This window comes from Toxorhynchites rutilus, chromosome 2, assembly GCF_029784135.1.
Source record: "Toxorhynchites rutilus septentrionalis strain SRP chromosome 2, ASM2978413v1, whole genome shotgun sequence".
NCBI lineage: Eukaryota > Metazoa > Arthropoda > Insecta > Diptera > Culicidae > Toxorhynchites > Toxorhynchites rutilus.
The window spans coordinates 186,354,770-186,372,335 of record NC_073745.1 but is presented as its reverse complement, the minus strand read 5'-3'; the positions used below and the strand labels follow the sequence as shown (position 1 = coordinate 186,372,335).

The following is a 17,566-nucleotide window of genomic DNA, read 5'->3' as shown; positions in this document are numbered from 1 at the left end:
ACCAGGTAGTGGTCTGAATCGATGTTAGCGCCACGATTGGTTCTGAAGTCGATGATATCCTAGAAGTGAGGTGATCTCCAGGTGTAACGGTACTGGAGGCTATGCTGGAAGAAGGTGCTACGTATGACCATGTTCTTGGAGACAGCGAAGTCGATAAATCTAAAGCCATTTTCGTTGGTTCGCGGTTGGGCGCTGAACCTACCAATTACCGGTCTGAACTGCTCTTGTTTTGGATAGTGATCGTATTCACGCTCTAGCTGCGCATAGAATTCTTCTTTATCTTCATGGGTGCTAGCTAGATGGGGACTGTGAACGTTGATAATGCTGATGTTGGCCTCGTGTCCTCAGTCTGCACATTCTTTCATTGAACGGTCACCAGCCAATCACCCTTGAAGGTTAAGAGTTGTCAAATTGATGATTCATGAGTATGAGACGAAATTGAAACTTAGGATTTTCGGATCAAAAACTGCTCGAATGTGTTCTTCATCGATTCATGTACACCGTACACATATCCCACATAAATATAATTTCGTTTTTCAAACTATTTACTTACAGGATTCATCCGATGAATCATTAGTTTAAAATTTATATCAATATCACAAATCTCATGTGGATATTAAGTATAAAGTCTTTATCGTTCTCTTTTTCATGGTATAAAAACTACTAAAGTACTTTTCCAACCTCAGCCTTGTTTGAATTTGTTGCATGTTTGCATTTGTTCTTTTAACGCTGATTAAGTTTTCCTCTAAAAGCATATTCTTCTAAGTACTATAAATGAACTAAAAAACAAAACAAGTGAATAGACAATGATAAAGCCTTCAAACTAGAGCATAGCAGTGATATTGCATATTGGATTGTATTGAATATTCTAGAGTTTCCGTTGTGTTTACCGGAAATCTGTACAGGTTCGTTCACGATATTTGCACTTGTGTGTTGATTTATCCCGAAACTATGAACATCAATTAGATATTTCTGCGTCTCTGAATGAACGGATTTGTAGGTACCAAAGTAAAACTAACGCTGTATTACGAACTAAAGGAACCATCGAGTCAACTGAAGTTGGCACAAACATTTGTGCGAAATCAACTGGAACTCATATCTCATGCAAGGTTTATTCTGTTTTATTGTGTGTTTTGTTCGTGTCTGTGTGTTGAATATCTTTCGATCAGTTTTAAGTATGGTCGATGTTGAACATCTTTGGTATGGCATTTATGGTAATCCTGCTTTGTAACTTATTCTTCTGCACGTCAAGTATCTATTCCGTAGATTGGTGGATTTTTTACTGTTTGGCATGACCAAATAATTGATCATCATCTCTATTCATGAATGTTTAGCATTCATTCCACAGCAGCTCAGAAAATGTAATAAATATCAGTGAAACTATCCTAATTCCCCATTGGTACTAAAGTATACACCTCAGGTGTACTGGTAAAAATGAACTAAGAATATAGTGATAAACAATTCCCTACCGCAAGCCACAAGCGATGTGAACTTGCAATCGAACGAACTTGCCCAGAGCTCTAACACAAGCTAGAACCGAAAATTATTCCTACAACTAATCACATAAGTTAGCTCTGCCTATCTACAAATTATTGCTAAAGTTTGGAGAGATTTCAGTTTTATGCAAATGATTTATCATAATCATTACGCTAGTTTTCTCTTTAATCGCACTTTTACAGCTGCCGCTATAGAGAGTAGTGTGAACCACTTTTCGATAACACCATTGCTGGAGGCCGTTCCAGTTACAGGTAGTAAGAGCTATTTTTTGTCACTGGGAAGCTTACGATAGGAACCGGCTATGCTCTCGATGTCATCCAGTAGATACTGTTTGTCATCAGTTTTCGACTTTTGTAGTAGTTTGGTGTCGAAGCAGGGCTGGAAATTACATTAAAATGGGATTATTTGATTATTCAAAAAACGCAAAACCATCAAGCCAGTTACCGTTTCACAAACATTCATGTTGCAGCAGTTCTCTATCGTAATCTCACACTGTGTTGCTGGACGAGACGTCATTGGTGTATGGTTAGTGACTTTGAACCGCTTGGTGATACGAGGCCTTCCTCCTTCGTAAAATCGTCGCACCATCCAGAAGATAACCATCAGTATGAACAGGGACGCAGTGAATGCAAGCGATGCGTACACGACAGTGCGGTTGAATGAGTTTTTGCAGTAGGTAACTTGGGGCTCCATATGATGTGGGGTGACAACAACTCTGTACGATAAAACAAAGCGCGTGAGCGGGAATTTTTATACTTTAAACCAACGAATCTTACCCCTCGCAATACTGTCTCAGTTCTGAGTTACCATTATCGAGCGAACAGAACTGTTTAGGAATTTCACATCTCTTCCCAGTATAGTCTTCTATACAGCGACACTCGACCAGCATCGTATTGTTGTTAAGTACACATTTTCCATCGTTGAGACAGTAATTATTGCAAGTATACTCCTCGCAGCGTTTTCCCTGATAGCCTGCACTACATTTGCATTTAGGGACGCCACCTTCCACGAAACATTCGCCGTTGTAGCAATAGTCCGATGTACAGATTGCCAATTCGCATCGAGCACCAGTGAAACTTTTCGGACAGTCGCAAGACGTCGCACCGGAAGAGGTAAATTTGCAATGTCCGTTATTGAGACAGTATCCATCGCATTTATTGCGATCACACCGTTCACCTTCGAACTTCGCATTACACTTACACATCGGCCGACTATCGGTGCCCACAACACATTCGCCGTGAACGCAGAAATTGTTGCAAATCGGTATCTCACAAAAATTACCCTGATATTCAGGCATACAGATGCAACTATTCGTGTTGTGGTTCAGAATGCCATTATTCAAGCAAATGATCATCTCTGCCTTAGCCTGACTGGGTTTGTCGGCTTGGGGCTGTTCTCCTGCGGTATCTCGTCTTACATTGTCAATAATTTTGGAGGTAACACTTTTACAACTGGGGTTGTTCTTTTGAAATTCTAACAAAAGGCTCGATCTTATAATGACGGCTGACGGACGATTACCCCTGAAAACAACACGACTTGCGTTCGGATTGGATTTCAGTGTTTGGTGCACTTCTCCATCTGTCTGATCGATCCAATATAGGAAATCATTGTCCAAGGATACGTGTGTTGGAACTTTATCCATGCCAGTGAGGAAGGTTCGCTGATCTTCCACTTCTAAGTTGGCACTCTGAATAGTAAATGCTCTGCCGTACTTTTTCTCCACCCAGTAGATGCGATTGCTATAATAGTCAATGGTAATCCCTTTCGGTTGATACACATCTTCCGTATGATATTTCACTATCGAACCATTCATCGTTGCTTTGACAATATTGGAAGATCTCAGGAAACTGTTGGTCCAGTAAAGGTACCTGTTACACTCATCGATACTCAATGCAGCTAGATCGTGGTCCTCTTCTACCGTTGCTACTAAATTTATGAGCCTTCGGCTATCATTCTTGTCAACTCCTATTCTGTCAACCTCAACCGAGTAAACGGAGTGCGTACCTTTCTCAGTCCAGTACAGCTTCCGGTCGAGATGATCGAACGCCAACCCCGTAATGTAAGCCGTTTCGTCCGACTTTGGCAGTAGCTTTGTAATTTTATGATACTCCTCGTGGGGATTTACATCGAGCGAAAACAGCCGAAAGGCTGAGTTATTACGGTCGCTGAAATAGATTTTTCTTTTCACTTCATCATAGGCGAACGCGGATATGTGCTGGAACTGGTGACCACCCGATGAGATCTGCGTCCAGTTTCGATCGAAGAACAAAATTCCGCTGTCTGTGGTTATAACGGCATCTACACGATGACGAAAGGATAGAGAGATGACGAGTATAGATAAGTGAGGGGGCTCAAAACAAAAAGCATATATGTACGTGCGAAAACGCTTATCTCAGTGAAAAATAACACGCGAGTGATAAGATGAGCAAAATGCCGGCATATTTCGCAACATCTAAACACAGCGCGCCGGCAGTCGATCGTCGATGGAGTTTATTAACAGATACAAGTATTTTGTTTTTCCACAGAGTGTCAGGTTGCTTCTGGAATTTATAGCATAGAGGCGTCAGATTGCCGTCTCACGAAGTCACGTAGGCATCCACGAATATTAGAAGAAATCGAAGTAGAAGAGAAAGTGTGAAACGTATTACAGATATGCCTACGTTTGGATTAGCTGCAGCTGATAAAAACACTCGTGCCTAGGCAGACGGAAAGTTTTTTTTTTTTTTTTTTTTTTTTTTTATCTGTATTATAGTGACTTTCAACTCATTTGGCTGGTTCGTCACTTCTACTTCCATTTTTGGAAGAATGTCGGGAGTGAGAATTGAACTCGTGACCTTGAGCGTGAGAGGCATGGATGTTACCACTACGCCAGATCGCCTCCACGAGACGGAAAGTTGATTTGACTACTTCCTTCTTCTTTATGGCTCAGCTATGTTGCATATAGAAACTTCGCCTTCTCAAACTGCTGCTTGCATATTTTCTAAAACCATTTGATTGAGAAATGAATTGATTATAAGCTCAACACCGTTAATCTCTCTAACACGAGATGATTATGACCAACATTTCCGGGTTAAACAAACAATAAACCTGCTAATCAAATACATTCAAACCGCTATAAACACACGTTTTCCTAGGTAGATATTGACAATGTGATAAATTTATTATTATTCTGGAATTCCGTTTTTATTAAAGACGTAGAAAACGTTTTTATGAAATAAAGTTAACATTAATAACTATTTTCACAGCGAACGGATTCTGATGATTTGCATATCGATCGAATTGGAAATTCATTACAATTCCTTAATCCCTAAACGTTTTAAATTAATGAAAACTGGAAGCATTCCCATTTTTCCATACATTTGATCTCCCGATTTGTGTGCTTCCCGTACCCGTACCGTTAATAACGAGCAACTAATACATTTCTTTCTGCCCGTTTCCAACTTATTTGGTAAAAATGAACCATCCACGATTTGAACCCACACCACTTCTTGTTTGGTGGTCATCGGAGCAACACCGTTGCTGGCGAACATAGGAAGGAGGAGTATGGAGTAGAGTTTTTTTCCACAGATGGAATGAAATGAAACCACAGTTGCGAGCGAGGAGTAAGTAAGTGCAACACAACGAGCGGACATCTCTCAGACCTAATGTTGATTTCACAAACGTAGAAACGCACAGCTCGATGCAAGAATGGAAGACATTGCGAAACGGCAATGCAATTTCATCCGCATTAGCTACACACTAGGATTGGGCGATCTTTATAAAAAGATCGATCTGGACGAATCTAAACGGTGTATGGATCGATTCACTGATTAAATCGGTACAAAAGAATCGATCTTTGCCAAACCGATCCTTAAAACCCGAAAGCATTTTTTTCCAATTTATCTACTTATATTATACGAGTATCGTCTTGCCTTCAAACATCGAATAAAAATTTCATGACTCTGACTCAGCTTCTCAACATGAAACCCGCAAAAATAATTAGATCTCCAAGGAAAAGCATTTCCCAGAGCATTCGTCTTGTACCATCATGGAATCATTGTATTAAATAAATTAATTAAAAAAGTATCATTAGAAACTCAACAACAACCATTATTAGCTGTCGCTAGTTCTGATCCTGAGAATTTGTACGGAATTAAATCGAAATATGATCAAAGTGTCTTTGTTAGCAAGCCAAATGAAGCGCTCCAAAGCGGTCAAACGTGAACATAATGGCGGTTGTCATTATGTTCATAAAATTTGTCAGATGATCTTTGGTGAGATTAAAACCGATGTATATTGAAAAACAAATCTAAGAAAAAGTTTGTCTTAGATAAAAAAAAATCGGAAGGACAAAAATCGAAAAAAAATAATCTTCTGAATATGGATCTAATATCGCCCAATCCTAAATCAAACATACACACAGCTTCACCTAGATTCACTATCACTAATTTGACATCCTCGAAAGCGATACAAACGTTGACATTATGATTATAAAATTTGTCAGGTGTTGAGATTAAAATCAATGTTCACTAAAAACTAAGATCGAAAAAATCGAAAGAAAAAAATCGATCTTTACTTTTTTTTCGGGTACAAAAAGAATCGATCCAAAAAATCGGAAATCGAAATAGAAAAAATCGATCTTCTGAAAATCGATCCAAGATCGCCCAATCCTACACTACACACCGTCGAAGAAGAGGATGGTTCCAATCGTATCAACGAGCGCTCGTTACATTCTCTTATTTGATTCATTCAACGCACACAATAATATGTTTTAAATCACTCATGAAACAGAAAACTGACGTGTCAACGAAAACACTGAATGAACACAGCGTGAGAGTTATCGTTTGGTATCTGAGCGCGTGTTCATCGATGCTCGCTTGTATCATTTTATGATTCGTTCGTTAGTTTCTGCCGGCGCTTTACTTTCGTTTCCTGATCCGATTAGGTGCTTAGCCTCGGAGCTTTGGATCGATTCGCTTTGTGATAGAGTGGTGTCGCTCTCAGAAAAGGATTGAATCGCAAGACAAAAATGCGATGCGATGAAAACATAACTTTTCGATGTGCTAATGCTCGCAGGCTTAGCACCTAACAGTTGTCGTCTAATAACTTTTAAAAGGAAAGCCAATAGGGTTCAGTTTGCTCACCAAATAGTAACTATATATAACCTTCGAAACGCAATTTATAAATACTTCGAGTTTTGCTTGTCCAATATTTATTATAATACAAATTGTCAAATGCGGACTTTTCGGCACAAATTCGCAGCCTATGGGGCAAACGATCGCACTTATTGAAATAAACTTGTATCAAAAATAAATGATTTATCATTAGTAGCGTGTGTAGGCACCATCTAAGAGGGGATGGGTAGTTGATTACTTGCTTTTCCAGATAATTGAATTATAAAAAAAAGACGGGTGGGTAATGTCAGGGACATAACCGGAGTGACGTAGGACTATACAAAGGGGACAGCTTTTATTAAATATATATTTTAAATATATTGTTTTATTTTCTTCTCCTACGTGAATACCTACCTATCTACCTGAAAAATGGATTAGTTTACTGTTTACTCTTTATGAATATGTTGAGGGTTGAAAAGAACCTTTGGTGTTGTGTTTTTGTTATCACTCGATATTCCCATCTTGTTCGGTTAAACCTTCCTGTTTAGCTATTACGTTTGCCACTCGCCACAGCTTTCACAGTTGGAAAATTTCTTCCTATCCAGCTTGTGACATATTGTTCAGTAAATTACATTTAATGCGACGTGCCGGAGAAGCAGTTTGCCACTCACTGAAACTAATTGTTGCCTTGATGAGCGCCGAACCGAAGCTGCTCTGTTCTTGATGCGGGTTTTCTGATTGTCGTGAGCAGCTTTGCAAGCCAACTCGAGCACTCCGACGGCCGAAACTCTATAATCGCTGTTAGGTATACTGGTGCTCCGGCACCAATCCGTTCGGCCTAGTTACCCTTGCGGAGCAATCAGTGAATGCGACCAACAGAGAACTGGAGACCTGCACGGTTCGAGTGAGACTTTGCCTTTTCCTTAACTTGTCCTCCTTTGTTACGTCCACGGTGCCGATGCCGTACAACCACACGGGTTTACGGTTTGAAAGAAAATAAGATATTTTTTTGGGGTCCGCGTGTTTTATACTCTAGCGGTACACACTCACAGGATAGAGACAAATCGGCAGACTCAGCCAGAGGGGCGAGTCCAACGAGACGAACGAATGAGCGTTAAAAGGGAGCGATGGCAAAAAAAATACATTCATTACGATTTGTTCGCTCGTTGGATTCACATGCAGGCTGAAAAGGGTCCTTTTCAGGATCACAAAATTATCTTCAATCTAAAGAGTTTATTGTTTTGTTGTCACTCGATATCCCCATCTTGTTCGGCTAAACCTTTCTGTTTAGCGATTGCATTTGCCACTCGCCTCATCTTTCACAGTTGGAAAATTTCTTCCCATCCAGCTTGTGACATATTTTACAGTAAATTACATTCAATGCAACGTACCGAAGCGCCACTCAGTGTCGCATTGGAGGCGATTTGAACCTGTAATTGAACATTTGCGATGACAGTGGTACAGTGTCGACTTTCAATGTGCGGTCATAATTTGGATCTCTATGTTTACAAAAATGTACAACTAAATAAGTCGCATTACATGTCCGTCCAATTAGCTAAATGTCGAACTAATTGTAAATTACTGTACTTTCAATCTGGAAACAATTTAAGAGTTGGTGAAAATTAAATAATCTTGAAAGTCCCCAACTATCAATAAGCTCAGAACTACTGCCAAATTCACATACTCATCAGATCCTGGCAAACAAATTATGAAAACATCAATTTGTGTTTTATTATTATTTTGGATAATGTTTTAGAACGCATTGAACTTTATTTCCTAAACTCTTTTTTTGGAAGGTTTAATGGCCCTGAAAAGCGCCTTGTTTTATGGAATGGTTCCACTTTAGAAAACTTAGTACTCGTGGTTTTGAAAAAAAAACCATTTCGAACGCCCTCGATGCCGCCTTGTTCTGGATTTGCCACCAAAGCAGATTGTAAAAAGAACAAACTTTTTTCTTCTGCTACCTGCTGCCGTTTTGCGATTGCGTTTGCCACTCGCCACTCGCTGCAACTGCCTGTTGTTGTCTTGATGTGTTCTGTTCTGAATGCGGTTTTTCTTATCGTCGCGAGCAGCTTTACCAGCCAACTCGATCACTTCGGCGGCCGAAACTATATAACGGCGGCGACTGGTGCACTGGTACTAACGCGCTCGGCCTAGCTACCCTTGCGGGGAACTCCATATCAACACGGTTCGAGCGGGACTTTGCCTTTCCCTTCACTTTTCCTCCTTTACCATGTCCAGACATGGGTGCTTGGGTTGGTTTGTTGATGTGTTGTGATGCGAACCGATGTGGTGTACGGTTTGAATGAGAATGATCGTTACGGCAGCGGAGCGGGGATTTTTAAGCTGACTGGCTGCCTCGAGAATTACGCATGTGTGAGACTGCGACCAATGTTTCGTTCATTTTTTTCTTTTTCCTTTCCAATCGTGCTTCATTCTATTTCGCTGCTGCTCTGGTTGCCCGTTTTGGTCGGTACGATTTGAGGAGCACAAAATGGACCAATCAAAAATGGGCACATAGTGAATTTTGAGAATGCTTGATATTTCACAATTATTCAATTATTTATCTCAAGAAAAATGAAATGTTATTCGTTATGATAGATGCGTAGATATATTTCCTATCAATTGATGCAAAAACCTTTGCGATCTATTGAGAAATGCTCGAGTTATAAGCGTTCCAAATCTTGCATTTTTTCGTACTTGTTCAGTGCCTAGATTTCCATTTCACCCCCTATATCTTCCGGTTAGACGTAGTCCTACGTCAAAAATTAAAAGGAAATCTTCCGGTAAACGTAAAATAACTATGATTTGTACTGACTTATTTGTATAATGCAGTATCTTAGCCACAAATTGACTAGCGCCCCATGAGGGAGGAGTAATGTTTTGAAATTCGAAAAAAAAATCATTGCCTTGTTACAGCTCATGAACCGAAATATTATTGAAATGATCAAGTCCAAATACAAGCAAAAGCTTGGCATCCAGGAGCCAAGAAGAGTTCGATGAGATGGTTAACCGAATCAACGTTAGGGATGCTATGTTTTGGGTGGCCGAGGCTTGGGACAAGGTATCGACTGATTGCATTGTGAAGTCAAGGAAAATGTTGATATCCCGTTGTTGACTGTAAAAGAACGCATTAACGGTGATTTTATGGTTTTCGGAAGACTCAAACTTTGGCGTCTTTACGACAATAGTAAGTAAAGTCTGAATGAGCTAAAATGTTGTATAGTGTATTTGTTCGAGGTAATCAATACTTTTCAGGAAGTCCCATTCGTAAATTTGAGATGACCATTCTCACTGGAACTCTAATGCACATCGTTACTCATGAATTTATTTTTAAACCGAAATAAATAATAATTTGCAAGAAAAAAAATCAAATTAAATTATATCTATTCTGCGATAATATCGTAACATATGAAGATGCTAAATAGACATTGAGAATCCAATAAATCAAAGGACTATCCAAGCTGATTCAAAGATTTATCACTTATTTTGTATTGTTTGCAACAATCTCAACACTCCTACCCCAACTTTTACTTTTTTTACTACATCCATGATTATTCGAAAAATCATATTATATATGATGCACTGTGGATAACCGAATTAAAACATACTAAACAGACCCTGCTCATCCTAACTACATCCATGTTTCATTAAATTATCATATTAGGTATGTTTAAATATTAAATCGATGTATTCATTTAAACTTGGAATTTCCAACGTATATAAATCTACTGCAGATAATCGAAACTAGTTGTATTGACCAACCCCTTTTACATTCCCTCCTCTATCTAGCTTCGTACAAATTTGTTCAAATAATCATATTTATAAAATATTGTAACAAACGAATTGTCACATATTAAGAAAAAATATTTAAAAAAAGGAACTAAAACAGGAGATAGGGAAAAAACTAGTTTTATTTCAAAATTGCCCATCCAAAACACCGTGCGCAAACGAACGTGTTACAAAATGCGTTGAGTGCGTTGAGGCTCTCTCTTGAAAACGCAGAAAAAGCTTCCGACGGTCATACTCGGAAGCTTCCTGGCGCGGAAAAAAAGAGGTCTCGCGCTCTAAGTTCTGAACCTCTGGCAGATACGGACGCATCAAAGAGTTGGACGAAAGAACGCGATTGTAATCGGTGCTGGAAAAACGCGGGATTATTCCACTTGTGCGCCTTAGAATACCGATCGTGAGTCAAATATATTTGTTGAACGCGAAAAGAAAACGAATAGGGAATCGCTGGTGCCAAAAAGCGATCCCAGTGGATCTCGAAACGACAGTGCCGAGTTCGCGTTGAGGTGGCCGCAAAAAACCGCTTGAAACGCCGGTGGAACACGGGCCATCCTAATCGCTAGGCCGCCCCTGAGTGCTTACGGTGAGTCTGCATGCTCATGGGTTAGATAACTAACCCCTACTTACAATATATTAACAAATTATTCAAAATTTTCGATAAAAAAAATCAAAACCAAAATACTTCGGATGATAAAGTCTAAAATTCCGGATAATCGAGTCCGACCTGTACTTACTCTTTCTTAACTAATATTAAAATTATTTCAATATATCCCCAAAAAATCATAATTGTAACCTTTTCTGTTACTAAGTTCATAACAGAAGAAAAACTGTTCAATATTCCTTGCAGAAAACGTGATACTCTATTAATATGTGTTCTTCATCTTCACTCAGTTTTTAAAGTCAATTAATTCATCCTCTTTAAAACAAAATTATTGATTGTCGGCCTGGGAGACCATTTGCGCGAGTATATTAGGGTTAAAAACGTTTTGTAGAGAAAAGTAATGGATACAATCTGGAACGTAACGTTATTTGATTGTGTGAAAAGTTCTTTCGGATTTACATTAGAACTTCATTTCTTTTCTGAAGAAACATTCCGCAAAAACTGAAATATGTATATTCGGAAGATTACTGTATCGTATTTATTTTCCATCGATTGGTGAAACGCTATACTCCATGCGAAAACTGATAAATATTGACCATCCGGATAACAGAAAAATTCTTGCTATCAATTTCATATCACATCTGTGTGTATATTCGCATGCACCAGACTTTTTTATTCGATGTTTTCTTCTTTACGTTAGCCATGTGGTCCTGATCTTTTGTCGTTAAAAGTTACCTACTGGCGGTTTTCCAATTTCCTTTAATGCTGCAAACAAACAAAAACAGACTACTGTACCACAAGCATTTACAAAACATAACATCTTTTATCGCATATACAATTAGCCCACATTAATCTAAAATATGTATTACACCTGATAAATTTTAAGAATAAGTAGGGGACATTCAAAAACAACTGATCGAATAAAAATCGCAGCTTTGCTCCCTGCTTATCAATTTTTGTACGGTATGCATCACAATATACAGATATTTGCTGCATTGACCCCTAAAACGCTTGCTGTCGGTATGATAATTGTTCAAATGAGTGCAATCACGGGAAAATTATCGCTTGGCGATCCTTCTCTGTCTCATCCACACACAAATACGATCGATGGAGAGTGAATCATTGGTCGACTGAGCTGCTGTTCTTTCTACTTACGAGACAGAATGAACTTGTCTACCACATGTTTGGATTCGCTCACTCACTGAGTGGTATCGTATGATGCGAGACCAACACGTTGATTGAAGAAGCTGTTTTCACTTGCTGAAAAAATTTGGTTGCTTTCGTCGATTCTCTCGTCAATCACCAACATTGCATAGAAGCATACGGAAATTTTTTGTGTTAGTGCTGATATGGAAGAGTATCCAGAATTTTGTAATACGGACATACACTTCATTTATTTAAATACAACGTATCTTTCGTGTAAGTATGCTTTGAAATAGACCCCTAAATTGAAAGCTAAGACATAGTCCCACGTCAAAACAAGCGGATTGAATAATATAATTCCGTGGTTCTACGTCAAAAATGCGGTCGTGTCTTAGATACAATCCCTTATATTTTTTAATAGTTGAATATAATTGGGGTTTAGGGATTACGCGAAGCTCCACGCTCGTTCACGGTGAGGGGGGAGGGGGTATAGGTAATGTCCACGTGAACACAATATAAATTTTTTTACTGATGTATTCACATCTTCTCAAAAATAAATAAAATCTGCCCTGTATTTTCATGAATTTCAAGGTGTTTGTCCACCTTGAGATTTCCTTATTTATCTATAAACTAGCTGACCCGGCAAACTTCGTCCAGCCCAATGAACCCCTCTTCTCTCCTTAGAGAGGGGGAGGAGTGTCCATTCCTCCATATGCTCCATATGCATAATTTGGTTTAATTTGCCTGATTAATTCTCGAGTAATGCAGAAATTTGTGTTTCATTTGTATGGCAGCCCCCCTTATAGAGGGAGGTGTGTCCAATCACTATAGAATAATTTATTGCACCCTAAAACCTCCAGATGCCTAATTTGAATGCATTTTATTGATTTATTCTCGAGTAATGTAGAAATTTGTGTTTCATTTGTATGGTAGAAATCCCCCCCCCCCCTAAGAGAGAGGGGAGGAGTATCTAACCACCATAGAATAATGTATTGCACCCTGTTGCAACCCCTTCCGAATTCTTCAATTCACCGGATCCAATAGTGATACTAATTCCTGGACGTCCCCGTGATTTTGTATATTTTCTCATTCCAACAGGGGGCGTTGCGTTACGTACGGAATGCGTTACGTGATACGGGCAGCGATAAGAGACATAGGATGACGAATAACACCGACACGTAGTGAATGAAGACGTATTTTATTCGCAGAGTGCAAATATTTGATTAGACAAACTACCAAACTAAAAATATTTCTTGAACTATTGAGGACAATAAAAGACTGTGTTCAACGATGGCCGTGCTGAGAGAATGAATTCCTACTATTACTACTTTTTACTACTAAGATGGAATAGTGTTACTTCTCCTGACTGCGTCCTGGTTTTGTTTAAGCTCTGTATCTACTATCAATTGTAACACACCCTAAAACCTCCAGATACCTAATTTGGTTGCATTTGTTTGATTAATTCTTGATTAATGTAGAAATTTGTGTTTCATTTGTATGGCAGCCCCCCCTTAGAGAGGGAGAGGGGTCTCAAACTATCATGGAAACCTTCCCCGGCCCAAAAACAAAAAACCCCTAAATACCAGTTTTCATGTCATTCAGTTCAGTAGTTTCCTAGTCCATAAGAATCAGACAGACAGACAGACAGACAGAAATCCATTTATATATATATATATATATATATATATATATATATATATATATATATATATATATATATATATATATATATATATATATAAGACTTAGTAATCGCTTTCAATGTTCATATATTCATATATTCTACAAATATGTTTCGACGCTCTTATCGACTGATTAGCAGCGGCCATGGCCAATCAACTACGCTCGATGTTTTGTTCGTACTCCACCCCATTCGAAAGATAGAATACCTACGCGTTATATAATTGTTACTTATTGATCTTAAAACTTGTTTCAACAATTTTAAAAATGCTTTCAAAATAGGCAATTTAAATCACACGAATCTGTATATAAGCGGGTGCCCGCTCGGAAATCTACTCAGTTATGATTGCGCAGCAGTTTATGTATGATCGCTGGAATCTGTGTGTTTCCCTAACATAGACTTCAAAACCAATAAGCCTGGGGAAATCGGTGTTGCAAAATATTATATATGCAAGTTGCGAGTACTTTCGTACCTGCATACATTTCTGCAGACCGGAATGAGTTTCCCCAACACAGATTTCAAAACCAAAGAGTCTGAGGAAATCGGCATCGCAAATATATACAACGTACCTTTGTACCCGCATGCATTTTTGAACACAGTTAGAGCCATTTTGGTGATGCGATATCTCACCATAACAATGAATTTCAAACGCGTTTTTCTCCAAACTAGTTTTTTCAAACTGGCGTACACGATATCTCATGTTCTACTGAACCGATTCATGCCGTATTTATACGGATACAATCTACAGGAATCTCTCTATCGCATGAACCTCTAAAAAATATTATTATTTCAGATAATCAGAAGGGCTGGAATTGTGTACGCTATGGCATAACTTTTTTTAATCTCACTTCATCAGCTCATAACTATTCTCGTTATGAATATTTTTTCTCCGTACAATTTTTGTTTGTTTTTGTTAAAAGATAGATGAACAAATAATGATATAATGGATGGTGAAAATATTCTTTCTTTTATTTTTACGGAGCTCAGATAAACGTCCGAAATCCGTGTTTCTACACTAGAATACCGCCTTAATTCAATAATTTAATCAATACACTCAAATGTAGAGATGAAACGGATATCCGGTATCCGGCCAATATTTGCTAAATTTTGTGTGGCGGTTTCCGCTTCAAGCACTTCAAAGTGGTATAACTTGAACCTCGGGTCTAAAAAGGTTGCAATCATATAACTTCGATCACCTCCTTTGTAGTTGAAACGACCTCTCTAGCGTTTGAAGATGCTATCATACGAAGTAAGTTCGGTGTTCTTTGTGCAGTCTCGACTTTGTCCAAATACTTTTTTGATTAATCAACATGCGGAATTACATCGAATATATAAAAGCCCAACCCATTACTCCATCAAACCCAACTGTTGTTGACTGTTTTGGTCCCACCTGTTCGCCATGTTCGACTCACTACATTAAGAACCTAAACGCGAAGAACTTCGCCGATCAGTTCCCTGATGCTGTCGAGACAATTGCCGACAAGCATTACGTCGACAATTACCTAGATTCCACATTTACAGTGGTGAGACCATAAAAAGGGCCAGCGAGGTTGCGTTCATCCATTCTAAAGGCAGGATTTACTTTTCGAAAATGGCTGTCAAGCCAGAGTTCTTGAAATATTCCGAAAATCTCGCGAACAACCAAATGATCCACTTTCATTGTGATAAAATCGGCGGTATGGATTGAGTTCTGGGGATGTCCCGGAACAAAGTGAAAAATACTTTTATGTTTGCTATCGTTCTGGGCGACGACTTGCATTTTGTTTATGGAACGAAAGCTACTAACCAAACGTATTTTATTTAGTATCGTCATGAGCTTTTTTGAACCCCTTTGCTTGTGGACGTTGTTCACTGTATTTGGAAAAATGATCATCCAGGATCTCTGGAGAAACGGCTTGGCACGACATCCTTGATGAAAAATCGGCGAAGAAGTGGTTCAAGTAGATTGCTGTGCTCCCAAAAGTGCTACTTTCCTGGCATTACACCATCTGATTACCAGAACCTCGAGCTTCACATATTTGTGGACGCCAATAAGAATGAATTGACAACCAAGGATAGCACTAGTGTCCACTGAAGCTAAAGTTGCTCATTTACCGCAGAGGAAATTCTCGCGCCCAGTATAGCTTCTTTCTGGGTGCAAGAGTGTTCTTTGCGGTAAAGTCCAATAACTCGGTGCAGGTGAAACGTCTCATGATTTACAGATTCCGCAACTGTACTCTCTTGGATTCACTCCGATCACAGAAGGTATAAGCAGTTTGTGGCATATCCCATCGGACGCTGGGTTCCGTCGAAGAGCAACGTATCTTACGTTCTAACCAAGTGGGGAAACAAAGGACCACCACTTGAAACTGGCTAAAGGTGGGACAAAGGATGGCCACAACGGAGACTGCTCAAACCGGATGTGAGAGAAGAGCTGCGGGCGTTCCATTCGTTCCGTAAAATTTTTTATTTCCCGAGCCACTGGCAGATACCACACGTTTTTCGCACTGGATCATTTTGGTGTGATGCACAGCATGCGTTTTTCGTTTCATATAAAATGCCACAAGGCCAATCAAGATCGTTCAAACCACATTAGAACGAACATTGAAATTATAAATTTTATTGGACTCGATATTTTAGTTATTTTTTTCAGATCACAAATGTGAAAACATTTGAAACCAAGGATTGGTAAATATCTCTAAAAGTTGATCAAATAATTTGTTCGGTAAAGAAACCGATGAACAGACATACTAATTAGAGGCGAATGAACCCCAAAGTTTAAAGCTTCTTACAGAAAAAAGGAAAAAGAAGAAGATACACTAAGTACACTAAACAGTGAGTATGTTATATACCTACATTGTCATAGAAATAAAGAAAATAATTTTCAGTTTTGAGCTACCTATTACAAAAAATGGTTTTCAATTTCGATCCGAACATCAATTCTAGTAAATTCTGTTCTAGATTATTGCTTCGCAGAATAGGCGATAATAGATATCTCCGTGGACTTTTTCTTATCGTCTTCCCAAACCTACTGATCGTGATTAGATACAAAATGGACTACGAAACATGAAAAATATCATTGATACCAACGAAAAAAAAAGTACCGTTGTATCGATGCGTTTAGTCACCGTTCACTTCTACACAATTCATGATCAAGGTTAATCCACCGAAAGCGCAGCTCAATCGGTCAATTTTTCGATTCCGTTGTTGATTTCCGCCTTTTATATCCGATGTAAATGATCGCGCACGAAACCGGTTTCCTTCATTAAACCCATTGCGAATCGTTCCGAACGTAAACCCCAAGCTCTCGGGAACGAAAGTACGGCGCGCGTTCTCCACAGATGTTAGTAAGCATGTTTCCAACCGGCGAACCAAACAAAGATCAGTTCTAGTTGTCCACTATTTCCGTATAACGCTCTTCCATAGCACACGAGTTTATTTTTTCATTAGTTTCCGTGGTCCAACAACAACCGGTACAAATGCTGCTTTCCTATAACTGTGCACATCGCGACAATCCAACAGCACGAGTTTTTCTGATGCTGTACAAGGAACTATTTATGCATCACTTTCGTTACAATCAGGGAATTATTCCAATACCGGTGAACCATTCCTCACCTGTCGTTTGGAAACGGTTGTCCGCGTTTTCTGCTTGTCACGACCGAGTTCGAGATGTTAATTCAATGGAATCGTGCTTCAATTTAGCACAAACTATCGTTGCCGTATTTATTATAAGCACGAGTCGCTGCCCTCAGATTCGCATTCGCCAACGAACTATTTCTACTT

The 17,566-nt window shown here is 39.0% G+C and overlaps 1 protein-coding gene across 1 annotated transcript in view; it reads right to left on the bottom strand.

Moving 5' to 3' along the window:
• Window positions 1–504: 504 nt before the first annotated feature.
• LOC129765023 (protein cueball) overlaps window positions 505–17,566 on the bottom strand; it is a 41,342-nt gene continuing 24,280 nt past the window's right edge. The window contains exons 2-4 of the mRNA XM_055764805.1: window positions 2,274–3,795; window positions 1,942–2,212; window positions 505–1,875 (exon numbers count right to left, since the gene is read on the bottom strand). Coding sequence (XP_055620780.1) covers window positions 1,759–1,875; window positions 1,942–2,212; window positions 2,274–3,795 — 1,910 coding nt within the window. The 3' untranslated portion in view covers window positions 505–1,758. The remainder of the gene's footprint in view (window positions 1,876–1,941; window positions 2,213–2,273; window positions 3,796–17,566) is intronic.